Source organism: Alosa sapidissima, chromosome 23 (assembly GCF_018492685.1).
Source record: "Alosa sapidissima isolate fAloSap1 chromosome 23, fAloSap1.pri, whole genome shotgun sequence".
In the NCBI taxonomy this organism is placed as follows: Eukaryota; Metazoa; Chordata; class Actinopteri; order Clupeiformes; family Clupeidae; genus Alosa; species Alosa sapidissima.
Window position 1 is genome coordinate 11338063 of NC_055979.1, and position 27281 is coordinate 11365343.

At 40.9% G+C, this 27281-nt stretch overlaps 2 protein-coding genes and 2 non-coding genes across 5 annotated transcripts; 1 reads left to right on the forward strand and 3 right to left on the reverse strand.

Moving 5' to 3' along the window:
• Positions 1-946: 946 nt before the first annotated feature.
• On the reverse strand, positions 947-7332 carry tpt1 (tumor protein, translationally-controlled 1). Its single transcript, XM_042080313.1, has 6 exons — positions 7178-7332; positions 6414-6481; positions 5943-6133; positions 2978-3083; positions 2239-2355; positions 947-1488 (listed from the first exon to the last, which is right to left on the reverse strand). Exons 1-6 carry the CDS (start codon positions 7203-7205, stop codon positions 1486-1488), a joined length of 513 nt encoding a protein of 170 aa, XP_041936247.1. The 5' UTR covers positions 7206-7332; the 3' UTR covers positions 947-1485.
• On the reverse strand, positions 2050-2191 carry LOC121699104. Its single transcript, XR_006026955.1, has one exon. It is a non-coding gene; the product is annotated as a small nucleolar RNA SNORA31 (small nucleolar RNA).
• Positions 2522-2591, reverse strand: LOC121699102. Its single transcript, XR_006026953.1, has one exon. It is a non-coding gene; the product is annotated as a small nucleolar RNA SNORD58 (small nucleolar RNA).
• An 83-nt stretch (positions 7333-7415) lies between the features above and the next one.
• On the forward strand, positions 7416-23955 carry zgc:172122 (uncharacterized protein LOC571844 homolog). Of its 2 annotated transcripts, none has more exons than XM_042080290.1 (8): positions 7416-7926; positions 10590-10671; positions 11481-11556; positions 11803-12129; positions 14151-14480; positions 16081-16362; positions 16742-16854; positions 21969-23955. In XM_042080290.1, exons 3-7 carry the CDS (start codon positions 11487-11489, stop codon positions 16840-16842), a joined length of 1110 nt encoding a protein of 369 aa, XP_041936224.1. In that variant the 5' UTR covers positions 7416-7926; positions 10590-10671; positions 11481-11486; the 3' UTR covers positions 16843-16854; positions 21969-23955. The 2 variants fall into 2 exon arrangements, with proteins under 2 accessions (XP_041936224.1, XP_041936225.1); XM_042080291.1 differs by having other exon boundaries at positions 7418-7926; positions 16745-16854.
• The last annotated feature ends 3326 nt before the right edge of the window (positions 23956-27281 follow it).

Consider the following 27281-nt stretch of genomic DNA (forward strand, 5'->3'; position numbering starts at 1 on the left):
AGATTCTTGAATGCTACGCAGCTGCTGTGAAATCATTGGTCAGTATTATATCCTTCATTATACACCAAGTCATGGAAATTCAGGGAAATCATGGAATTTTAAATTAGACTTAGTGGGGGAACTCTGCATATAGTGGCTCTTCAATACCTCTGGGTAATTGTGTAAATCAGGGATTCTCCATTTCTTGCCTGGTATCTCTGCAGATCTCTGAATATGCTGGTCTGCAGCATATATTCCTTCTTTGCCTGGTAAGCACATCTGACTAGAGTAATTTCCTGAGTATAAGCCGCAGGACAGTGTTTTATGCAAGTAAAAAAAAACAATACTATATCAACAACCCTCCTGTATTAACATTGTAGCTGAAGAAATTTAGCAAAATCAATGCATAAACCACAGCTAATAGTTAGGAAATTACAAGACAAAACTTTACTTGACAGGATCAACATAAGAATCATGAACACATGAACCCTAACCACAACTTGACAAAAAACAAATGACACTTAAATGACCAACAAGTCATAAACGTTTGACAATGCTTCTATGGCACCTTCATGACAGTGTCGTGTCACTCTTAAGTCGATACTGTCAAGTAAAGTGTAATCAATCACAGTAGTATAATTCACCCAAACTGAACAAATTTTACACCAATACAAGTGTGCTTCAAGCAGAGGATGAATGAACCATCTCTAATGCAAGAAAATGTCAAAAAAAGATAAGATAAACAAGGTTGAATTAATCATTTGTTTGGTTGCTTCATCTACACCTGTTAAAGGATAAAGGTTTCACGACGACTGGTAACTGACCATTCTTAGACATGTAAACTTCCAATGTTAAATGTATGTAATGGGCATATGAATGAAATGTGGTTCCCACCATTAGTTTATGGCTAGTTTAATTTTTGTGTAGAAAAGTGCAGTTGTCTTGCTATAATCAGAGGCCAATGAAATTCACGGTTTGGTACGTTTTATTTGTTTACTTGTACATGGTCATTTATAGGAGCTGTGTTCATGCCAGCCACCTATGAATACATAAGTACAGCCAGAAAAATATCCTTAGCCAGCAGTTCAAATCTGTTGTAATTGGTGCCAAGAAATACCTATACAATCCTGTGATTCAGATGTAGGGGGGTAAGGGGGCAAATATTCTGTACAACTGATGCACTCAGATACACGGCAAAGCAAGTAGTCACTGTCCTCCAGTCAGTCATAGAATAAGTGAACTTCGTGCACAGCCTTGCAGATATTCCCAGTGCACTTGCCTCAAAAAATGCTGTCCGTAGCCTACCAATAAAGGACCACTGGAGGGCCCTAGGGCAGATCAAAACAAAGAAAAAAAAAAAAGGTGATAAACTTCTTGTCAATGTCACTTTTAAAAAGGGCAGCTAGTCCAGGCAGATGATGGTGATGGTAGGAATGAGAACTCTGCCAGAGTCACCGCGGCCAAATGGCCACCAGTGGACGGCAACCGGGAACCGCTCTGGAGAATTTACTGTTTAGGAAAAAAAAACAAAGTAATTACTAATGAGAATAGCTTCACATGAGGAAATGTATGCATGTATGAGAAACAGAAAACTTCAACATAAATTTGACACTTAATTTTACTCATTTGTGACTGCAATTAACATGATTTACCTTTGATTTATAGCAAAAAGTTACATTTGTGTTTATTACCATCACAAGTGTCTTAAGGGTCATTCACACCAAGAACAATAACAATAAAAGCATTCACACTAAACAACGATAAACAAAGTCTTGTGTTAATGAATGTGACTGCTAAAATTTGATGGGTTCTGATTGGCTATTAGCTTTTTATCATTCTCAAAATCGCTCTGAACGTGATCCCCAACGATATTGTTCTTCATGTCGTTATCATTATAGTTTGTGTGAACGTCGTCATTCATATTAACAAGAACAATATTTGTTTAGAGTTATCATTCTTGGTGTGAATGGGCCTTTAAGCACACCATTGCAATTTAAGTTTTATCCCAGTCAGAAACTATTAAACTGGCCGCTGGACAGAAGCCTTCCTCAATTCCCTTGTACAAGAAAAGACTGTCTTCCTCTATTCAATCCACCTTGCCACAGGACAGAAAGCGCCACAGGGCAGAAAAGCGCAAGGAAACTTCACTCTCGCATCAGATTGCAAACCCAGATGCCACTGGGAGAGGCTTCAGGTCTATCAGTAGATGCTTAAGGTGAGAAAAAGGCGCACACAACCAGATGAAGGAGCAACACTTACACATTTCTCAACCTCCAGGCCATCCTTGAAGAACAGCATGTAAGGTGTGATTCCATCCTCACGGAAGTCTAGGAGACCGTAAGCACCGTCTGGGTTCATGGACTCGCCACAGAAAAACTGCAACAAGCAAACAGGCATTCATGAGTTCTAAACCTCAATCACAGTCACTTGAGTTATGGGGCTGAAGTACATTTCTTTTCCATTTCTCATTAACTTATTTACCTACTCAATCACTGGTAAATACAGTTAGGGCATCTCCCTGACATAAGTGCAATGGTCAAGACATACTCAGTCCAAGAATTCGTTTCATTGGTCGCAACCTCCAAAGGTGTCCTAAGATGTCATCATTGCATGTTCAACCAAGCACCATTTCATAAATGCATCCTGCTGATTTTGTAACCAAGCCCCATCCACTCATGAGAGCCAAAGATGAAGGCTTTATGATGAAGCCCTCAATGCCATAATCTGTTGTATGCCCAAGTGGTTTCCTGCTATGGGGCGTTTAAAGTAGCTCCTCACTTTGGCAAATTACTCAGGATCGATTTGGCAAACTGATGGCCTCCTTACACCAAACAACTTTGACAAGATTTGGGAAAGATTGGTGTCGAGTTAGGGGGGGGGGGGGGCATTAGTTAAAAGACTACAATCTTTCAAGAATCTTTCCCAAATCTTATCAAAGTTGTTTGGTGTAAGGTGGCCATGAGCGGACTGGAAAACTGCAATGGTCAACGTCACCAACCTGGTAATCCTTGATTTTGCCGATGATCTTCTTCACCTCAGCCCCTGCACCGTCCTGGAAAGCCTGCACTCTGTCAGGGTTGGTCTCCTGCAGCTTGTTTTTGACTCTGAAGCCACAAAGAGAAAAATGACCATTAATATGCACAGAATACATTGCAGGGAACAAGATCACAAGTCCGCTTCTAAAGACTAAACACCCTCTAAATCACACAGGTTGTTTTTCCCGTACACATTAAAGCCTAATCTGACAAAAACGGTCATTAAAATAAGAACAGAAACTAGTTCACAACAAATACAAAATGGTAGTCAAACAAACTTTTAACGAGGCAAGTCAATTTTTACTGCTCTGCTAAGGATGTCGTCCCTTCTTCAAACCGTTACGGCACGGGATGGCACGCAACAGAAAGCGCAGGGACTCTCACTTTAGCATCCATATATATAAACCCAGTGCAGCCACATACAGACCCACTGAGCTGTCAGGGATGCCGCAAAGCAGGACGGCGCACTGGGGCGGGGTCCAAGTACAAACGACCAAATACTAACAAGCGGACTCATAATTGCTTTCCAAAGCCAATTCAATCCCTCTATGAATGCGCTTATACAATTTCTGCAAAGAACATTTGTCCTTTTTTTTTTATCCCTATGAGGGATACTCCATAGTCCAAACTGAGATTACATGACTATGAAACCCTTTTAACCCGTTGTTGCACTAGTGCTAGGGGTGTAAAGGTACACTTATTCGCACTGAACTGTTTAGGTACAGGACGTTAGGTTCAATACAGATGTATACCGGATTTACCGACTGCAGTCTTAACCATTAATTACCAGTAAGCTTGCTTGTGTGCAGACCATGTTTCAAATTTAAGTTCCCACTCACATATAAAGTGGCAGACCATATGTAAGTTTAATTAACATCAAAAAAATTTGATATCAAAATCAGGGACTGAAAACAGAATGATTTTCATTTTGGTTCATTCTGAGCAAAAACATTTTTTCATTCCTGTTTCAGTGTTCCAAGGTCTCTTCTCTAAATGGTAACCAGTTAGAATGTTATAGAAGAATGATTAATAACGTTCCTTTAAAAAGGACATTGCCTTTACAAATTGATTTATGGCTGGTGGCACAATACTACTTAAATCGAAGCACATTAGATAACAAGGCTAACTGTTCAAAACACTGGCTAAATTCAAACGTGGGGCAAGATTTGAAAGTAGGCAATTAGCCTATATAATATATCTTCACAAATGTCTGATAGCCTAACTTCAGCTATAGAAAATGTTCTTGCTTTAAGCCCTGCAATAGCCTAACCTATGCGTGGTGTAGAGGGCTGCATTGGGATTGGGTCCTGTGGGACCCAACACAATTCTCCCGGGAGCGGGCTATTTGAACTTGGCTGCGGGCAGGAACGGGCGGCTTAAAAAAAAAAAAAAAAACTGCGGTATCGGGATGTAGCCTGGCGACAGGATGGAGATAGTCAATAAATGTCCAGTGTGTCAAGACACATGCAGGCCAGGGAAACGAAAACAACCCCATGAAATCTCTTTATTAAGGGAGTGGACATACACATTGCGGGAGCGGGCGGGTAATGGTCAGAAATTCAGCATGAGTGGGATGAAGAACAGTCCTGGCTCTAGCATGGTGCTTCCAACTGCATGACCGGCCTGTAGATATTTTCCTAGTGTCTCTGGTATGTGAATGTTATTTCACACAGTTTCAGTAATTCAGGCTTCATACTTAGAAAAGGCAGTTAGATAGTGCAGGTTTTTCAGAACCAGCACTTTTTATCAATTAGTAAGTCTAGCCTATTTTACAGGGGGGCACCGATTCATAAAATCTGACTAAGGGGTCTGGGGGGACACCGTGTGGGCAGGTGACTTTCCAAGCCTATGGACTTTTGAATAATATTCAAAATATTGGTTTTGTTCTCGTTCATCCATTTTTCCAGTTTTTGAACCGTTTCTAATCCCTGATCAAAACACTATTCCTACTAGGGCTGAGCAAAAATAAAAAAAATGTTTAGGCCATATCGCCCAGCCTTAATTCCTACTTAGTTTGTGTTGCACATCAGCAAAATTGCCAGTTAACATTAGGTTAGCCGATTTTACAGGCTTACTGTACTGTAAATTAACCAAACCATGATCTAAACTGAGGTACATATCCAATTGTGTTTTTTTTATTTTATTTTTTTATGTACTCTTAACTAGTGCCACTACAAACATTTAGTGTCAGGGTTTTCAATTGTTTAAGTAAGCATCACTGTCCTCTGGCAAGTTACACATGGCGATGGCTCTGTTATAATCAATTTCTCTCAAACCTGCAAAGGATTGAGTAGCTATTCCATTAAATGTTCTGTTGATGCACTGGGTTAAGTGAAATACCTGTAGCATTATCCATTAACATAACTATTGTCAGCCAATGTCCTCATCACTGAGGTGAACAGATCCAGATGAATGACTAAATCTCAAACACAAACTAAAACACTAAATATTACCAAACATCCCCAGCTAGTTAAGCTATTTAATACTAAATATTGACCAACTATATTACGTAAGATACAGCTTTGTAAAACAGCCTTTTAAATAAACTCCCGGTACACTTACTAGGTGCTTGATGCTTCATTTTATGTGTAGGGACCCTATTGATACTACCTCAGACGTTTGGTGCCATTTTGAGCATTAATAGTGGTTTAAAAATGGTGGTTTGGATACATTTAGCACTTGGCCCCTAGTACTTGCACCGTAAGTGCTAAAGCCGGTCAAACTCGGCACTCCTTTGCTCAATGTAATTTAGCTTTTGAGAAGGTGTTTGACTTGTTGTCATGATGAAAGACTCTGGGTTCAAATTACTCCAGTATTACACTTCAGGTTAGGGGTAAAGTACTTTGTAGGGGAGTCACAATATTTCACCCACCTCTGCAGCAACACATTCATCACACCTCATAGACCCCTTTTACCCCCCTCACTTACGCCTTCATGTACTCCTTGGCATAAGCGATGTAAGCCTTCTTATCCATGGGGGGCATCTCAGAAAGTTTATGGTTCAGGACGATATCAACTCCAGAGACAGTGGAAGACTCTGTCCCCTCATCCTGGACCTCTGCTGATGCATTGCCACCAATAAGCGAGTCATCAATGTCACCTACCGATCTTGAGATCATCTGTAACAAACAAGACATTCAAGCTTGAGTATTTTGTGTGCATCTCTACCATCTTTTATGTTTAACACAACCATAAACCAGAAGAAATGAGACAGCCTCAAAACTTGAATACAATAAGTAGTTGCTGTCTGGTTGTCAGTGCAGTTGTTTAACCACTGAATGCGAAATTTGAATCCCAGAGTTGGGTGGAGAACGGACCTCAGCGTGACGTCGGTGAGTCCTAGTTATAGGTGCGAGAAATTACATCAAGCCAAATGTTCAACATATAAACGTTACCAACCTTTCCCTCAACTTCGTACATCATGTCGGTCTCTTTGATTTTGTAGATGTCCGAAAACATCTCGTCTCCTTAAAAAATAAAAATAAAAAAAAATAATAAAATGCATTGTTAAAGCCATCATCATGACCACACACAGGGCAAAGCACAGAGCAAGGCCTAACATACGGTGCCGATTTAACTGTGCGGCATTACAGCTGGCAGAGTTGGCTAACGCCGTTAGCTTAATTAAATCTAGCCGATCTATTACCTTACGCTTACGTCTTTCAAATTTGATTGTTGTACAATAGTTACGGTAACATTACGGTTATTTAGTAGTTTTTTCTACAGCCCTTAACTATTGTTTCTATTTTGCTACATACATGTTAGTCACATGCTTTGCTAATGGGCAACCCTGCCGCTAACATGATGGTGCTAAAAGGTAACGTTATGTTACTTTTTTCTCAAGTTTAGCCGGTCTCATTCAACGAAGAGATAACGTCACCATTGCCCACACGGCGAAAAACAAATAGTTTGACATTAAATTAGAACAACATTTACAAAACCGGCAACATAGACAACCACTGAAATATGTTTTTATTCAGATTAAAACTGGGAACACCTAGCTACGTTATATAGGCGTAACTATCTTGCTAGTTAGCTTGCTAGCTATGCTTGCTAGCTAGGCCCCATGAAAATTATACAAAGATGGAATAATGAAAATAAGCATTTTAAATTCACCATAATACAAAAATACCACACAAAACAGACTTATATCTCGTTCCTACCGGTGAGGAGGTCCTTGTAGATAATCATTTTGCAGGATTGTATAGGATAGTTTCTCTCCTTCTTGGCGGCTGATACTGCCCTGCTGACGGACTCAGCTGAAAAGGCCGGTCAGTGATTTTCTCATCTCAGTTACCGGCAGAAAGCATGACGTCAGGGGGAAATGGCGTCAAACTTGACTCAAAACAATGCGCTGCTGCCGGCTGCTGCCCTCTGTGGACAGAAATGGGGATTCTTCAAATTCGAGAAATAACCATCAGTAGGCTAGAAGTGTCACTGCTGGGAAAGAAGGCTAAATAATTCCCAACCTGCCGGCTAACATAACACAATTCTGCTCATGTTTCAGATTTAGTTTTTTAAAGAAACTTGGCAAAATGGGCCTACGACAAAGACAGAAAAGACCTAAAGACTAGGCATAATTCATACCAGAAGAAGATGAAGACCCAGACCTTTTTATGAAGTTTGTAGAGCAGTAGCAAAGCCAAATCCCATCCGGCCTAAACTTTGGGCGTAGGACAGAAAATTGGTCAAAAGGCTTATTATGCTTCTGCGTAGAATCCCCAGCGTAGCCCGCAGGCAGGCAGTTCCCCCGCTTGACGTCGCTCTTTCACTTGTCATGCAATATGGGCGTGCCAGAAGAACGATTTAAATGAAGGAGATTCAAAAGTTCAGAGCCTGGATCGTGTTTATGCAGTTTTGACCTGGGGAATGAAGAGATTATTTTCGTTGGCAATATGCTTATTTATGAAAGGTAGGCCAAGTATTCTGTCATATGTTTACCAATTGTTGTTTCCAAAGCAATTAGGCTTATAATGAAGTGAAACCATAAACCAGTTAAGGCTTAGATTTGTATATGTAGGCTAATTTAAATGCTGTTTTCACCTAAGAATTCCGCTGTCTGGTTGTTTCATTCCAAATGATTATCTTGTTTTTGTTTGTTTTGGTTTTGGTTTCCAAACCAAATTCTGTTCCAGTGATCCTATATTGAAACATCTGAAATGTTAACGAAAATGTCAGGTTTTACATTTTAGTTGATTTGTGTGTAGTTAATTCATTATATATGGCAGATGCAGGCTACTGATGTATGATCACTTACTTAACAGCAGCATCTCATCAGTTGGGCTTGCCATTTAAACAGTAACTCAAATAATTAGCCCAACATAGGCCCCTATGCCTTAAGTGTCCTAGTAGGCCTAGTATATTCTTATAGAATAGTCTATTCTTTTTTAGTCCCAACGTTTAGGACTGCTACAAAATGTTGATGACTAACTTGGGTGGTGTCTGAACACACAAAACAGCTAATCTGAATTTGGAATGCAAATTATTTCCTTATTAATAAGGGATAATGGATTTGGGGACAACAGTGCTTGCTTTTCAAGAAAACCAATAAATGCAGCATTCTAGTTAAGTATTTTTGTAATCAGTAATGAATGCATGTGTGCAGGGCTGAAGTAAAGGCTAAACGCAAGTAAACACAGTTTATTCACCTCTGAAATTTCAGAAATAGAGTTTATCCACCTCTCAAAACAGTTTATTTACCAATTGCAACTTTTAACATTCAAAAATCACACTGTATCCACATTCACAATGTGTACACTCATCAATACTCTAGGAACTGGTATTCAGGGATGTAGTAATACAATAAGAGGTGGTTAAACTATGAATTCTGTGATCTTGGTGAGGTGGACTGCGCCATGCAGTATTGGATTTTTAAAACAGGCATTCAGAACATGTATGAACAGTGGTATTAAATGATTCCTAGAGTGAGTGTACATATTGTGAATGTGGATAATACAGTGTGATTTTCGAATGTTAAAATATTCTGAATGCCTTTTTTTATAAAATTCCAATAACGCATGGCACAGTCCACCTACCATGATCACAGAATTCATAGTTTGCACCTCTTATTTTACCACTACACCCCTACATATGTGGTTCTAAATTGAGCTTAGGGAATGTGATGGTGGCATATGGTCCAGATCCTTGGGAAAGCTGGGCTTTGTCTGGAAACACTTCCTTTCCCCCGTAGTGGGTTGTATGGTGGCTTGACACTGTAGCCCTCACATTCTAGACACTGTAAACTTCTAACGAGCACAGTAAATCTCATAAAGGCGCTGTTTGAGGTCTGAGAAGGGTGTGCAGCGGGGTACGTCTTCCTCCAACAAGCCATGGCAAGTGGATTTCCTGGCACCCCAAATGTGGGAATGCAACCGCAACTGTTTTTAATTGCCACTGTTTCGATGGGCAGGTTGAGGGAGATACTCTAAGCTGCTGCTGAGATAACCGTGTGGAGCTTGCTTTTTCATAGACAGTGGGGTGCATCATATGTGCACAGCAATATAAACAAATATTCAAGAGCATTTTCACTTTTTAATTGCTCCTTTTTTTAGTTATCTGCCATTATTCATCACTGGAGCGCTCTTGCAACGCAAACATCAAAGCCCAGTGCTTGATGTTTCCCAGATGACTATAGAAAAGTGGGGGGTACGCTGACAGGGGCGAAATCTAGGTGGCATGGAATGGCCGCCTGTGGCTTCATGGACCAAATTCCCTTGCTAAGATCAACAATGCTGTGGTGTTCACAAAGCAGTGCAGCTCAGGCAGAAGTCAAAGCTCTGAGAAAGAGAGTAAGAGGGTAGCCTAACATCTGAGGGGTTTGAGATTTTAGAACTATGTGGCACCACTGGCCATAAAGTAAGTGGTATACTGTATGCTTATGGCTTAAGCTGACTGCTAATAGTGAAACAGTAAAGTACTGAAAGAAAGACAGAGACAAAGAAAGAGATGCATTGTAATACCCATACTTAAAATTCAGGTGATATGGCTGTCAGTTTAGAGATTTGTAAACTGTTAGGGAAAAATATAGGCTGCCATAAAACGCTATAGGCGAATGCCTGCATCATTAATTTCCTCTATGAATTCATTCATAATAAATACTGATGGTGATGATGGTGTGAGTGACGCACCACAAAAAGTCCCCGCAAGCCCCCCTGGGCTTTTACATTGTCAGACAAGATTATTGGAAATTGTGTAATAGACAATTTTAATCCTTAGTGTGTTGTCATCATCAAGCTGTGAATGGATATCTAAAACAGCACCAGACAGTCACCCTGATTTCTTTAGACGTGTTTCATTTTCATTGATACTTCATGATATACTGGAGTGCTCTCTCTCTCTCTCTCTCTCTCTCTCTCTCTCTGTCTCTCTGGCTTGTGGATTATGTGCTGTTTAAACAGAACCTGAGAAAGAGAATGGAGCTTTAAGGAAAGACAGATCTCAACCACTTACTACCCTAAAGGCCTGGTGAAGAGAGGCCAGGGCATAATCTCAGTAGCCTCAGCATAGTTACTTGTCTCTGGCTACTTGTTACTCAACCTTTTCCTCCTTGCTCATGTGTGCCTGTGTTGTTCCCAGGGACTGGAGCAGGCAAGAGAGGAATCAAAGGAAACACTGACTACTGTAGACTTGTGACAGGGAAGGGAAACTGAATTGAATTGTAAGTATACCTGTCAGACCTCTGAGTCGCCCCTGACTCATTGAGTCATGAGAGAAGAGACAAGAGAGGATTATGTCATGGGTCATCACATCAAGAGTTCAAGCTCTTTATGGGTGGAATTACTCAGGCTGTTTTGTTTGCGAATTTAGGGAAGTTAATTTCTTAATCACTCAGGGCTCTGATTGTGTGAAGTTTAAAGTCTTGGGTCTAACTACAGATAGACAAAATCAATTTGCTAATTTAACACCTTAATCACAAACATCAATGAATAAGCTCACATGCCACATGATACCCACAGTTCATGCAGAAAAACTTTGTTTGTTGATAGACTTTGCACTTTGCCTGACATTTAAATTATGGCCCTCAGTATTTAGAGACACCTTGACACCTTGAACATTTTAAAACCATTTAAAACCATACTGCAGAAAACCATTATGACAGAAGATGGCTTGATGACTTATTCAGAATGTGTGCACTAAATACTGAGGGTCCTTATTTGTTGTGCAGGTTCTTTCAGTTGCAGAAACTTTATACTGCCCTCCATTTCCAATTTGTGCAATATAGATTTTTTGTGCTTCTTACCCTCCATCTCAATTTCGCTGTTATGGCGTAAAGTAAGTGAAAAGAAGCTATATGATGATGTAATGATACACTGTAATATAACCATCAGCTGTTGTAATAACTCACACTGTCTTACTACACAAGCAAATTTGGTAATGTTTCCCAGAAATAACTGTTTGGATTTCACGATTTGTTCTTCTATGAATGCTTGTTAACATTTTGTCCTCATTTGCATATAACTTTCACAGACCAAGATGTTTGAATCTGGCTGGTGTTTGTGCTTCCATCTTTGGTTATTTCTCCTGCTATTTTCCAAATTACAAGGTGACCACAACCTTTCATTATGATGAAATAACATATGGTTTACATATGGTTGTGTCTACTGTTGTGTAACTGCTACACCCCCCCCCCCCCCCCCCCCCCACCCCCCGCAGTTAAGTGAATCTAACAGGGATATAATTACAGTGTTGGTCAGTCTCAACTCCCACCCGTCTTTCTCAATATAATGTCTCCCTGCATCCAAACCCCTTGCTTGTGACCTGACTCAATCTGCCTTCTGATTGACCACAGTTTCGGGTAAGGTCAGCGCTCCATCCCACCTGCAAGCCATCGCTGGGCAGCCCTTTATGATTGGCTGCAACATCACAATAGGCCCGGGGCAGTCGTTGTCACAGGTGCGCTGGATGGACGCCCGCGATGTCACCATCCTTTCATACCTTGCGGACGAGCCGAGCAGGGTGACCGGGTCCAATCGTGTGGAGCTGGCCACTTTCCACAGCCACACCAGCGCCATCAGAATCAAGAGAGCTGGACCTCAGGATGACGGCTGCTACCGGTGCATATTCGACGTCTACCCCACTGGGCAGCAAGAGGGGAGAACTTGCCTCACGGTCTTGGGTACGATTTTTTTTAACTCCTAACTTTCAGTTGTTTTTTTTGTTGGTGAAGATGTAACTGTAGATTTGGAGTTTGACAGTGAGCTTGGGGAATGAAAGGTGTAGAGTATAAAAGCAAAATGTTCAGCGATGGAAGGAAGTAATGATGTTTTTTTTAGTACTGACCTAGATTTGTGGTTTCTCCTATTCGTTTATGTCAGCTACTCTTGAATTTGCAACACTCAGTGCTAGTGATCAGGCTGGCACAGTATCAGTTTTGGTTCCTACAAAGATCAAGATTCAAGATGAAAGCTTGACTGGAAAGTCAAAGATCAAGATTAAAGATCAGAGCTTGATTGGAAATTACTAATCAGAATGCATCATGCTTATTTCCAAACTGCTTATTTCCCCTCAGTGAGTGAGAACTCAATTTGAAACTCCTTTGCTGGGAACTGGCAAGTGATATTTCTGGATGTTGGTTTTGGGTTGGGCTGTGTTGGATGAATGTATGCCTCGGTTGGACACTTTTGGGACTCAGGGGGCTGAATGTGAGGGCCTTGCGAGACACAAGTACCACGGCTGGAATAACAGGAAGTGAGATGAGGCGCGTGTCCTTGGAGAGGGGTCAGAGAGGATAACCTCCCCCTTCCCTCCTGAAATTGAAACTTTGGAATATTCAATCAGTGGATGACCAGGGAACAGAAATCTTTACCTAAATGCGCATTGAAGTGTCATTGAGTGGAAATTGCAAAACCACCATAAGCATGTGACCAGCATTTTTGCTGGAAGAGTTATAGGTTAGAGTGGTTAACCATCATCACAGACTACAGCTGGAATTTACCTGACTTTTCTGTGTAAGTGATTCATGATTGTTTGTTTCTGTATTTACTGGATACTTTCCCAGTAGCCTTTGTACTGCAGTGTGTTGCCTGGCCATGTAATTCATTGTCAGTCATACAGGAAAAAATACCAGACTGTTTTACAGTGCAGCAGTTATTTCCAGTGGCTCAATGGCCACTTTATAAGATGCACCTTGCTAGTGGGTTGGACCCCCTTTTGCCATCAGAACCACCTTAATTCTTGGTGGCATAGATTCAGCGAAGTACCAGAAACACCTTTTGGTCCATATTGGCATGATAGCATCATACAGTTGCTGCACATTTGTGGGCTGCGCATCCATGATGTGAATCTCCCGTTCCACCACATCCCAAAGGTGCACCATTGGATTGAGATCTGGTGACTGTGGAGGCCATTTGAGCAAAAGCATTTGCTATTTGTTTGAAATAATGAGAAATTACTTTTATGATGTACACAATTGGAATTATAAGGTTCTATCTGCATTCTGAGTAGGCTACTTCTGAGATATTAAGCCTTAAAATTTTAGCATTCCATAGAGTTATATTGATAAGTGGAACAAGCCTCTTTAGATATAATGTCCAAAAATGTCCAAAAACTTATCACAGAATAAAAATGTGTAAAGAATTAAATTTTAACAAAAATGTCAGATAGATCCTTATATTTCTAAGGGGACGAAGTTACCAGATGATTCTGATCTGAGAAATGTACCAAAGCTGGTTATGCCCCTTGGAAATCGGAAGTGAATGATTCATTCCCAGACCCATTCTCAGTTGAGATTTGAGAATCAGTTTGGTATTAGTCAGGCTTAGGTAGACTAATTTAAGGAAACTAGACTCTCTCTCTTCCTCTGTCTCTCTCCTTCCCTCAAGTCAATTAATTTAAAGGGAGCTTTATTGGCATGACTCAAAGCAGTGTTGTCAAAGCAAACATTTAATACAAAATCTGATAAAAAGAATGGATAATAACAATAATATAACAATAACAATTATGTTTCCATCTCCATCCACAAAACTCTCCATCTCTCTCTCCCTATTTCAGATTCAAAGTGCTTAATTGGCATTGTGTGTGTGTGTGTGCAAATGTGCAAGTGTGAGCAAACGTGTAACCATTCACTACCTCTCTGTCTCTGGTACCAATACAACATGGATAATAAGGAGCCTCTCTCTCTCTCTCTCTCTCTCTCAGCAAAGGTGACCCTTGATGGGAACAAGACGGTCGTGAGCGGGAAGCACACCACCCTGACCTGCAGCTATGCCCTGTCGGAGCATGTTCAGCAGGTGCTGTGGACTAAGACGGCAGAGCAGGGAGACACCACCACTGTGGCCTCCTACGCCAAGCAGGACCGTCCGATCGTGGAGGAGCCCTTCCGGGGCCACGTTACGTTAAGCAGCACCCTTGACCGCACCCAGCTGTTCCTGCGCCCCGTGACCACGGAGGACGAGGGCTGCTACACGTGTCAATTCCACACTTACCCTGAAGGCATCAGGGGTGCCACTGCTTGCCTCACGGTTTACGGTACGTGTATGGAGTTGGATGGTTTTCCCATATAGAAGTGATATTCTCACCGCTGTCAGTTCAAGGGAAGAAAATTGTTAAAGAATTAGAGTTAGATAAAATAGCACATCAAGAAAAGTATGCAAGTTGAAGATATAGCAATTACTTCTAAAAGAGGCCTGTGAGAGTGTAAAAGGATGTGATGCTTCAGCACTGTATACAGTATGAAGTTTGTCCAGTTAGGTGGTTTCTTGACATTCGTGTGGTAAAGTGTGATAGCACTTGCACATCTCATTGTGTGAGAAAAGTCCCTCTAGCCTTTTTTGGAGCATATGTGAATAGTGTGTGTGTGTGTGTGTGTGTGTGTGTGTGTGTGTGTGTGTGTGTGTGTGTGTGTGTGTGTGTGTGTGTGTGTGTGTGTGTGTGTGTGTGTGTGTGTGTGTGTGTGTGTGTGTGTGTGTGTGTGTGTGCGCGCGTGTGGGGGCACACCCAGTGGCTCTCACGTATAATGTTAATGCAAACACTTGCCAAGATAATGTCATGATCAATTACATAATTGCAACAACAGCTTCTGGAACAGAGTTTGAGTGGGTTCCTTTTGAGTGCTTTTTGTCAGTTTTCGGATGTTTACCGCCTTACCATATCCTTCCCTACCTGCTGCGCTTATCTGAAGTAGCTTTTGTTGTAACGCACAATATATTCTCAGCTTAAATGGTAACAATTTGTCAGTGTTGACAAAAAAAAGGAACAATGTTGAGTTGTGATGGGCCTGCCGAGTAAAGGCTGGTCATTTGGGGCTCGGCGCTGTGCCATGACTGTAGGGCTGTTTCCCCCCAACACTGGTTCTTTCTTTTGGTCTCTTTCTTCTCTCTCTCTCTCTCTCTCTCTCCTCTTCTCACTCCACTGTCAGCTTGAGTCCCACAGTGCAGCCTTTGGCTGTAACCACTGCATCACTGAAATCTCAAACAAGCAGTGGACTGAAAGTTTATTCTTTCTCTCTCTCCCTCTCTCTCTCTCTGTCCTTGTATTTCTCTCTTTCTCTCTCTGTCTCCCTCTCTCTCTCTCTCTCTCTCTCTGTCTCCCTCTCTATCTCTCTCGCCCTTTCTGTCTGTGTCTTCTTTGTATTTCCACTTTGGTGGTTTATGTGTTTTTTCCCCCCATACTCTTTTGTCTTCCTTTGTAACAAAACTGGTCTGGGACCAACAGACATGACCTATGTCTGACGATGACCGATTATGAACTCAGTCAAGACAACCATGCTCTCCGTTGTCTGATTTTGTTAGGGGGGAAAAACTGTGATGGTAGACTCATTTGCAACACTATAAAAAGAGTCAGACCCCTTATGATTACATCAAATGGAAAATGACAGAATGGAGCAACATATCACACCATAACAGATCAGTGCTTACTCTTACAGGGAACAACACCCTAAACACACACACACACACACACACACACACACACACACACACACACACACACACACACACACACACACACACACACAATCACAATATTACATCAGACCGTATCAGTATTTTTTTGTTTCAGTTCACAAGTGGACTGTGTGCTATTGTTCATTCCTACAACAGTAATGATGAATAACTCGTCCTTTTTTTAGTTCTCCCTAAGCCTGAGGTGATCCACGTGACCGTGTCGCCAGGCATCGTCGAAGTGAACTGCACCACGGTGTCCCGACCTGCCTCCAAGATCTCGTGGAACGTGGAGGGGGACAACCGCACGATGGGCCCCTCTGTCTCCTCGTACTTCGAGCAAGGAGATGGCACTACGCTAGTAGTCAGCTCCATCCTCGTCCAGGACCGTCTCATGGTGGACAAGACCATCAAGTGTCTGGTTCACCACCAAGGCCTCGCATCTGTGGTCACTGTGCCTGTGAATAAGAGTAAGTGGCGCACTTTGCTATTCCAGGTGTTGGGTGTAAAATGAGCTAGAGGTCTGGAATTACTATTCAGTACAATCTGTGAACCATATTGTAGAAGTAATGAACAGATGGGCATCCACCATGGTAGTAATGACATTCTCTGGTTGTTTGGATTTTGACTTGAATTGGGTTATTTTCTGGTATTTTAGGTTGTTCACCTTGCATGTTTAAGTTCCAATCAGTAAATAGAAAACCAAGGAGACCAAAAAGAAGTAAATAATATGCATCTGTACTTTGAACTGTCGTGTAACCAACCTGTCTGTGTTTTGAGTTTGTGTGTGTATGTGGGTAAGTGTGTTTGATAGAGAGTTGCTTACTTTCTGTGTCTGTGTTTGTATTGCAGTCAGACGCACACACATAATTCTCATCGTCATGATGTCTGTGGCCCTGGCTCTTCTCCTGTGCCTATGTGTATTTGTGAGCAAGTGTTCCCCGTGCTGACGTCTTTAATAGGTAAGCCTCCGCACAGTCTGTTCACACCATAACATTTCAATAACTTATTCTCAGTTATTCAAAACAAATACCCAAACACACACACACACACACACACACACACACACACACATACAGTGTATATATATATATATATATATATATATATATATATATATATATATATATATATATATATATACACACACACACACAATAATGTTACCTCAGACTTTTTATACTTCACTGATGTATGAAAGGATGGTCTTTGATGAGGAACAAATCCAGGCTTATGGTTTGTGCTACACATGTTCTTAACTATAATCATACAGCTATAAATACCATGGTCACACAAGGGCCTGAAGATCAGCCCACTTCAAAGCTGGCAGCCAGACCTCATCAGGGACATGGGCCAGTTCATGAGTGGTAGTAATATCTGAGGTCCCCCATAACCTTGGGTTTCCACAAAGACAAGAAACTGGATATTTGTATCGAGTGAAACACAAGCTGGATGTTCAGCTCAGTGTGATGGGGAGCTCCTGGTTTGTGGTGTGTGTAAAGTTCTGGGGATTTTGTCCACAGAAGAGGATGTAGCTGCGTGTGTAGCAATGGCAAATGTTTCACCAGTGTTTTGGTATTTAACACTTCCAGCTGAAATATCTTGTTACTGTCATGCCTTTCACCTGGAATTTGACATTTGACCCTGACACCTCATACACTTTGGTGTGACTGGGTGTGTTGTGTTCACCTGGGTGATGAATCACAGTTAATAGGATGTGTGATGCATTTGTTTTCTACCTATGTTCAGCTAGCAAAGCACAACTGATAGCTGTAAAATCTGTCTTGATATTTACATTTACATTTATTCATTTAGCAGACAGCAACTTACACATGTCAATTATTGGGGGCCAAGCAGCGAAGCTGCGAGGCAACCCACAGTGATTCTACGTTTTCTTATTATTATAACGAAACGCTCACTTGCCATTGAACCATACAGTAAAAAGTTGGGAAATTTGGCACATTGATTCGGTACAGTAATATGATTAATTTCACTAAGTTTCATGTCAAGTGCTCTAGCGCCACCATTGTGTTAAATTTTGCATTACATCTATGCGGTTAACGTTTCAACCATACACATTGGGGTATATTTGGAATCCTTGGATGAAGCCGAACTCAACGCACCCCATGATGTCAATTTCCACCATATTGGACCTTACGCCATATTGGACTTCATCAAAAACACTTAAAAGTTTTCACAGGTCACAAAATGTGTCTGATTTTCACGAAACTTGACATAGATCATCGTCAGACCATGACTCATAAAGGCATTGCTTTTTGGAGCCATATTCAAAACCTGTCGGCCGTCACGACCAATCAAGTAAAGGAAGTGAACTAATATCTCAGCAAAGCTTTCACGTATCAAAACCAAACTCAATACATGGGGTCAGGACCCAATAAGAAGGATGCTCAATACATTTGATGACTTTTCACCTATAGGTGGCGCTATAATAAGCAAAATTATGTTTTGGCCTGTAACGGGTGATGTGTTTGGAATTAAAACCTACTAGTGGTGTCTGTTAATACTGTGGGAGGTCCTAAATCCGACAGATGTGAATTTGTGACGTCAACATAATTGATCCGGCTGCCATATTGGATTTAATCAAAAACCCTTAAAAGTTTTCACAGGTCACAAAGTTTATCCGATTGTCACGAAACTTGACGCAGATGATCGTCATACCATGATTCACAAACGTATTGCTTTTTGGACCTATATTCAAAACCCGTTTCCTGTGACGACCAATCAAGTTTGGCGGCAAAGCCGCCAAACAGGAAGTGAAGTGATATCTCAGCAAGGCTTTCACTTATCAAAACCAAACGCGGTATATGGACTCAGGAGTGAATTAGGAGGACGCCCAAGAAATTTGGTACATTTTGACCACTGTGTGGTGCTATAATCACAGGAAGTATAGTCATATTTCAGCAACGCTTTGACATAAAAAAAACAAAGTCAGTACATGGGGTCAGGACCCAATAAGGAGGAGGCTCAATAAATGTAATAACCTTTGACCACTAGGAGGGCGCTATAGTCACAGGAAGTGGGCTCATATTTCAGCAATGCTTTCACGTATCGAAACCAAACTTAGTATATGGACTTGGGACCTTATTCTGAGGACACAAAATAAATTTGGTGACTTTCAACCACTAGGGCGGCGCTAGGGTAACAGAAGTTTAGGTCATATCTCAGCAATGCTTTCACGTATCAAAACCAAACTTAGTCCATGGACTCAAGACCACATCCTGAGGACACACAATAATGTTAGCAACCTTTCACCACTAGGGGTGCTATAATTTGCAAAACTTCGACACCAAATTTGGTACATAGACTCGGGACCACATCCTGAAGATGCTCAATATATTTAGTGACCTTTGAACACTAGGGGCGCTATAATTATCAACACTTTGTCGTATTGACACCAAACTTGGTATGTGGTCTCATGACTACAACCTGAGGACACACAATAAATTTGGTGATGTTTGAGGTATGCGCATGTATATACACGGAGGTTTATCTGTGTATATGTGTGTGGTGGGTCGGATGGGAGGTTAATTGGGTGGGTGTATAATGTAGCAACATTGTGTTGCCATGACAACTGCTCAACTGCTTGGCCCCCTCATTGCTGCTTGCAGCTATATTATTACAAGGGTTATTGTCCCCAGAGAAACTTGGGGTTAAGTGCCTTGCTCACAAGCGCAACGGTGGAAACCGGGAATTGAACCTACAACTTGTCAGGCTACTGTGTGCTTAGCCACTACCACCGCCCCTCGATATAATGATGATTCATCTGATTGAAATTAGGATAATTTCTTTATCTTTCTTTCATTTTCTGTCCTCCATCCCCTCTTCTATCCTGATTTCTCATTCCTTTTTTACTGCTTCATTCCATTCATGCTTTCATTTGGTCTTTCTCTTTCTGTACCCCCCCTAGTTTCTCATTCAGACTCCTCTCTGGGCTGCCCTCCCCTCTCCTCTCTGCTTTGCCCTGATTTGGGCCATGACAGGAAAGAGTTTTGCCAATGCCTGGGCACGGGTCCAGTTTCAGCCTTCTGCCCCCAAAGGGCCTTTGAAATGCCCCGAGGGTAGCCAAATTAACACCAGGGGCCTCAGTGAGGAGAGAGGAACTTGTCAGATTGCCCGGGCAACAACAAAAGCCCTGCACTCTGCAGTTGGGTTTAGTATTGTAGGCTACATCTGGTAGTCTTTTCGAAAATTCCATTCTAGTAGTTTTAAAAACGATATATATATTTTAACTAATTTATTTTAACTCAGTGATGGCACCTGTTTTTCTTTTGGGTCTTGTATTGTTATTGTTGTTATTTGTTCCTCTCCTTTTCTGGCAATGTGTCAAACATCTAACCCAGTCTCCCAACTGCACTGAGGAACGTTCAGAAAAATAACACAGAACATGCTCTCAAAAGGTGTCCACAACTTAATTGATTGTTGATTCCCATTTGCAAGTCACTTGGGATAAAAGCACCAACCAAATTAATAAATGTAATTCTAAAACTGATAGTTCCAGTCCTTGATTGTGATTGGCTGAATCGCGTTTGATGACATTGTATAATGAGCACAAACTCACACCTTGACTATATTACTGCCCTGCTACAACTTGATACAAAAGTTACAGTTGCTGTGCCTCTCATTGCTTGGCAACCAATCTGATAGAGAAAATAGTTCTTGGTGGAAGAAATATTATCTAAATCGTTACATTTCTTGTTGCTGTACCTTTATTTTATGAAATCTTGCCAGGTATATGTGGTAACCGTTTTAGAAAAGCAATAAGCCACTCAAGTCCATAGGTTACACTGATTATAACACAGCTAAGGTAACAATAGCCTAATCTGCTATCTGTATTCCTTGGTACTGCATAATGAAAGGGAGGCTGCCTTAGAAGTCTATAAATCTCTACCACATAAGCCACTATTTAATAAAAGGTCTTCCCAGAAGTCTGTGAGTCTCATAAGCAAGCTTATCTATAGGACGTGCTGTGTGTGTTATGCAGTCTGGCGCTGTGTGTGTCATGCTGTCTGGCGATGCAGTTCATGACAAAGGTCTGCTGACCTCTACTGGCCATTAACAGAAACATCAAGCAACGTGTGAGGGATTAAAAACAATGTGGACATGTTGGTGGGAAGGTCAGTGGGGTTCAGAAAGAAAGTGAAAGTGTTAGCACAGTGATTCAGCAGTGCAGGGAAGATTCAGTTTTGTTTTTTCTGAACTCCAGATGGTCCAAATGAACTCCAAAGTGAAAACGTTAGAGATAACACAGTGATTCAGCAGTGCAGGGAAGATTCAGTTTTGTTTTTTTCTGAACTCCAGTGACACATGGTCATAGCAAGTGATGTGTAACCTCTTTTGTGTTAGCGAAGTCCCTGAAGATTAGCTAAAAGGGTGCAGTCTGATGCCAGCCTTCAAACTAATTTCAGCGGAAGTGACACGTCATAGTTGGTTAGCACCATACACTGTTTGCACGTATATTAGACTTGCCTCATTGACTAACCCCATGTGGGCAGCACAGTAGATCTACCATTACTGGTATTGTTATTGGAAATCCTGGAAGCTATCTTGAGGTGTGGCACGTGATTGCTGAGTCATGGCTTTGTCATGCTTTTAAGGGAAGTCCAAGAGTTAGCATGATAACACGTCTTTCAGTTCAAGCATTGAGGAAGTTGTCAGTCTGACAAAACTACCTTAGGGAGTTTTGAGTTATGTCTTCATCCTGGTGTTGATCACTCCTTCCAGTAACCTCTTCCAATGAAGTAGCCACATGAGCTGAGCCCAGCTGAGTTAGATCACTTTCACTTCCTTGTTTACATTGTTGATTGTTGAAATGTGGTTTCCCATGTGCTGGAATATCAGAAACATCAGGGACTTTTTGACAGGCACTAACAGGAATGCAGGGACATTTTTTTGTAGAACATTTCAGGGAGATTTGTGTGCATTGTATCCAATTGATGCTTATCACCTGAGTCATATTTCAGATTTACGTAACTGCCTATTCACAAATTAACCAATAGATATGCACATTTCCTCTATCGAACTAACCTGTTGTTTTGTTTCCTCTATCTTTCCTCAGAAAACCCTTCACAAGGAAAATAGATGCTGCTATGAAAACAGTAAACAGTATGTAGTACTGCCAGCCCAAGCATGAGCAGCCTGACTAGATACCTCAGGACCATCTTGCAAGACACCTGAACTGACTGCACTTGTTCACTTTGACCACATCAGCACACGGCTTTCTGCATCACTAACACCTGATTTTCAGAACTGAACTATGCTTAGTATCACAATTAGGACATGGGGCCTGACGCTTTGTAAATATTTGTGGAAAAAAGGAAGCTATTTGTGGAAAATATGTGGGGGAAAAAATATCTCCAAGTTGAAGTGTATTGTATATTTTTGCTGATCTGCAGTGAACAGAGTAGGCCTAATGTTTTTTTCTCAATGTCTGTGTGGCTAGATTTAGCTCTACACATCTTAGACTCAGTATTTGTTGTTAGCCTAGCAGGAGTATTTCTTTATCAGCCCACATGTTAGACAGGAAGTCATGTTGGTACCAGAGAAAGAGGTAGTGGATGACCACGTCATTGCTCATATTTGCACACACACACACAACCACACCAGGGATGGGAATTAGCACCCGCCACCAGCCAAATGCGGGTGGATTTGGTCAACTTACCAGCCACTGTGGCGGATAAGATAGAGCTAGTATACCACAAATATACAGTCAGATACGGGCAAGTTTTCATAGGCCCTGACGTTAAAAAATAAGAAAGTGTCTCGTAGGGATCATGTAATTTTATCAGTATTGCGCTGATTTGAAGTTATCTATAATAACTACCAGTGAGCCGCAGTCTCCCTGTAGCATGGCACAGCGCTTCACTTTTTGACACTATAGGCATAGGCACCCATTCTTCTCTGTTGAACTACTCGAGAAGTATTTGCTGTGATAATCTGTCTGTGCCCATCTCCACATCCATTCGTCTCGGTGGAATATCTCACAAACTCTTCACGCAACACGTGACAAACCATATATCAGAATAAACAGCAGACCTTACCGAACACAAATGTGTAATGCATTCTCGTGCATAATTAGTCGTTCCAGAGTGATCCAAATATCTGTAAATAATAGAATCAGAGAATATACAGCTCATGGCTCAGCTCAAGAGTTTGTCAATGTAGTCTTAATGATTTATTTTAACAAAATGCTAAGCATGCATGTATTTAAGTTTCTTAAAACTGAACCGTGCTTAAATTGGTAAATGCATGATTTCATAACAGGCCAAATAGAAAATAAATGTTAAATATAGCCTAGATATCTGTAAATATTAAAATCAGATGATGTAGGCTACACACTACACAGCTCACCCCAAAGGATTGTCTTAACGGAGCCACACCACTTTTATAACACATATGGCATATAAATGCTGTTCTGTTGGCCTTTAGTTTTGTTGCTACTGTGCATGGAGGACAGGCCAATTTTGAGTTCTGTCCAACATTGGTGGTAGGTTTAGAGAAAAATTCAGCACATTTTAATCGTATCGCAATAATGCCGATGACTGTGATCATTTAGGTTACTATAATCATGATATCACATTTTTGTACTATATCTCTAGTGGCTGGTGAAAAAGTTGAGTGGCTGGTAGATTTTGGAATCCACCAGCCACAGTGGCAGGTGGACAAAATATTTAATTTCCATCCCTGAACCACGCACACACGCACAGGTATGCACACCTACAGATCTTTTTTTTCTGTACATGTCCACTAGAGGGAAGTATTGCTCTGTATTTAAGGACTAACAATCCACGGCCCCATGTTAATATATTGTGAAAGAAAGTGTTCACTGATGGTAAAGTTGTTCACTGTAATGACGCTTTGGATATGTACTACATAGCTTTATTTATATACAGCAGAGTATGGGTGTTTACAAGTAGCCCACTAACCAATGCAAAGAAAGGAGCAAACAATTGTATGGAAGGCTATTGCAGTTCATATTGTTCATTTCAATTCTTCTGTGATATAATTTTGCAATAAATTGACAGAGTATTTTGTGATGTAGTGAATCTGTATGTGCAATGTGCTCTTTTTTTCCAGTACGTTTTTTTTTTTTTTTTTTTCTAAGTAGGCTACCAGTGTCCATTACTATGTACTTGCAAAAAATAGAAATGAAAATGTGACAGTGTGATGGTTTTATACTTGGTTCCTATTATTCTGTTGACGTAGACCTGGGACAAGGCCTGAGCAAAACATTAAGACCTCAGAGAACAGAAACTGTTTGCTCTTTCCCAGTCCCGGGGGGGCTTTGGGGGGCCAGGCCCGTCCTGGAAGTCATCTGTGCCCGCCCTGGACGAGCTTGGCTGCTCCAACTAACCCCAATCCCATAGATTGATTTTGAACACTTATTAAATGTAGGCCTAGCCTATACGTTTGTCAGTCTAGCAAGTAGCAAATAAAACTTGTAAAATCTGTATTATTCCGTAGCTAATCAATCAGGAACATTAGGTAAGCCCATCACCTAAATGGAGAGGAGGTTACGTGGCGCAGTCTACTTCACTTGTGCACTAACCCCTGTCATCCGATGACAAATATAGCTTATCGGCTCGCAGGTAGGCTATATCTCATATCGTAGTTAGTAGAAGTATGCCTAGTAGTTTCTGGGTTTGTTTGATAGCGTTAACCTTTACAGTTTTTTTCTTCTGACCTAGTCGGAGAACAGGAAGCTTACCACTCCAGGGCTGAAGTTATCCGTAACTTCGGGGCTAACTCCCTAACACTCTATCTGAAAGTGAACAATTGGATCTACATTTTCATATTGGAATGTTTTGTCAAGTGTAAGCTTAAACTACCGTGATCAATTTAAGTTCCAGTGCCCCCCCTGGAAAGGTGCAATGCCCGTCCGTGAATTTGTGTCTGCTGCCGGGTCACTGTCAGGTTTTTCCTTCTGTTTTTGCATTTGCTGTATACAGTTGTGAGAATAAGTTTTCACACCCATGCTAAAGTTGACTAAAAAGAGGAATCATCATTTGGAAATTGATCTTAATGCTTTATTAAAAAAAATAGTAAAAATCCAACCATTAAGGATACCAATTTTCTTTGTGAATGAATGAATACCTACAGATTGGCATGGGGTACTTTCCATAAGATCATCTCTCAATGCAAATCAAACCAGCTATTAGGCTAACTGAAATAAAACCATACCAATCCCTAAATATGGTGAAGGGTATGTGATGATGTGGGGCCATTTTAATTCCAAAGGCCAAGGGAAGGATGCACAGTGTCCTGGATCCATGAAATAACTGGCCTTTAAAAATAAAAATCTGCTTGCCTCTATGGGAATTTAACATAGTGTATACTTATGCCCCCTGTATTTTAAGGAAGAACATGTATTTATTTACAATACATTATTCATTCACAAATCATTGTTTTGTCCTTAAAGGTGGGATTTTTCTTCATTTTTTAAAATTAAGATCAATTTCCAAAAGATGATTTTTTATTCCTCTTTTTAGTCAACTTTAGCATGGGTGTGTAAAGTTATTCTCACACTACACACTCACTCTCACACAACTACTCTCTCTGTCTGTTTCTCTCTCTCTCTCTGTGTGTGTGTGTGTGTGTGAAGTTAGTTTTAAATTGCCATTTTTTTCACCACAACTCTCTCTCTCTCTATCTGTGTGTGCCTGTATAGTTCCTAGGGCGAGAACCGTCGACTTTGTATACTTTGCGTACCGTTTATCTTTCCAGTATGTCCTGCTGGTCTTAAGATCATTGCCTTTTCACTTGATATAACAGCAAAAAAAATATCTGCTCTCCTCACACAAACACAAAGCCTATCAGAGAGCACAGTGTCTTAATTGTATGGGTATGAGTGGATAAAGATTACTCCATGGGTGACATCAGTTATGAGCTTTTCACGCTGCTCTTTCTGTTATGTCATCTCGACTGACTGATTTTATCTCATACAAACATAGCAAACCGAGTCCAGAACTAGAGTAGAGCTGTTGTTTTTAAACTGAAACTCTTACAACATAAGAAATGATGGATTAATGCATTCATCTTGTACTATCTGATTTCTTCAGTTCATTTAAATTTAATCAGTACCATTTATTAGTAATGTCATTTACAACAGAATTGACTATAGAGGCCCTTTTCAGAAACTTATGTCTGAACTAGCAAGTGCAAGCCCATGGAAAACCACACACCAAAAAATCCCTTTTTAAAGTTGGAGGCTTTTAAATTTTCAAATGAACTGACTCTTCAAAATGCATCAAAGTTCATCAAAGTAAAGAGCAAGTGAAGGTGAGTCACCTTGTGAGCAATATCTAATAATCAGTGGAAAACATAACACACTTCTTGCATTTTTACTGCTCAAACTGTTTAGCCTCCCACAGAGTGAAGTGGTTAACAAAGAGTCTCACCCACGGGCACTCTTTCTCTTACACACACCAGCGTGCACATGCACACGCACACACACACACACACACACATTAACACACACATGCTTGGGGGTACAAACACCTGAGTCCACAGGCGGAGTGCATGCATACCAACACACACATACAGTAAAGGTTTTCTGTGAAACTGCACACACGGATGTGAACTTCCCTTTGCGTCGCACAGGATGTGGGATAGGTTGTTATAGGGACTGTACATGTGACTTGCTTCTCAGTTTTTTGCAGCCTGCACACATGTTGATGTGATCCAGCAACAGGCTATACTGAAAACCAATCAATAAGGCAAAATACACTAGGCTAGGCAAGAAGGGCACATTTTATATAAATATATAATGTTTAAAACATTTTTAAGTATGTTGAAGGTTTAGTGAGATTGTATTTAGAGCAGAATACAAAAATGTTGAACTGACAAGGTAGTAAAAGACTGAATACCTGAGACTAAAGTCACTTTTCCACTGCATGGTATCTGCTCAACTCGCCTCCACTCTACTCGCTTTCTTTGGTTTTCCATTAGCAAAAACTGGTACTATTTTTGGAATCACCTCCATTGAAGTTCCAAGTGAGCTGAGGCAATAACAAAAGGTGACGTGAAAGTATCGTAGGTTACTGATTGGTCGCTATTACAAAAATGAAATGTTTGCGGCAGATTTGATGCACCTAATTTGCATATAACATTGCTGCAAATTTGCTGCAACATTGTCAAAAGTTAACCGCAACTATTTTCCAGAAACCTAATTTGCATGTGAAAATATGATCTTGCCGCAAATTTGCAGCAACTGTTCGCAGACACTTGAAATTTCTCTAAGGGTGCTATTGATATTGCTGTGTTCTGGACAAGCCCGTATTTTTTATTTTTTTTAAAATACCTCAGCCATGTTAGGGCGACAACTGGACAAGCAGTTAACGTTGTTGTTTTTCACAACAGGTGCGTTAATTCA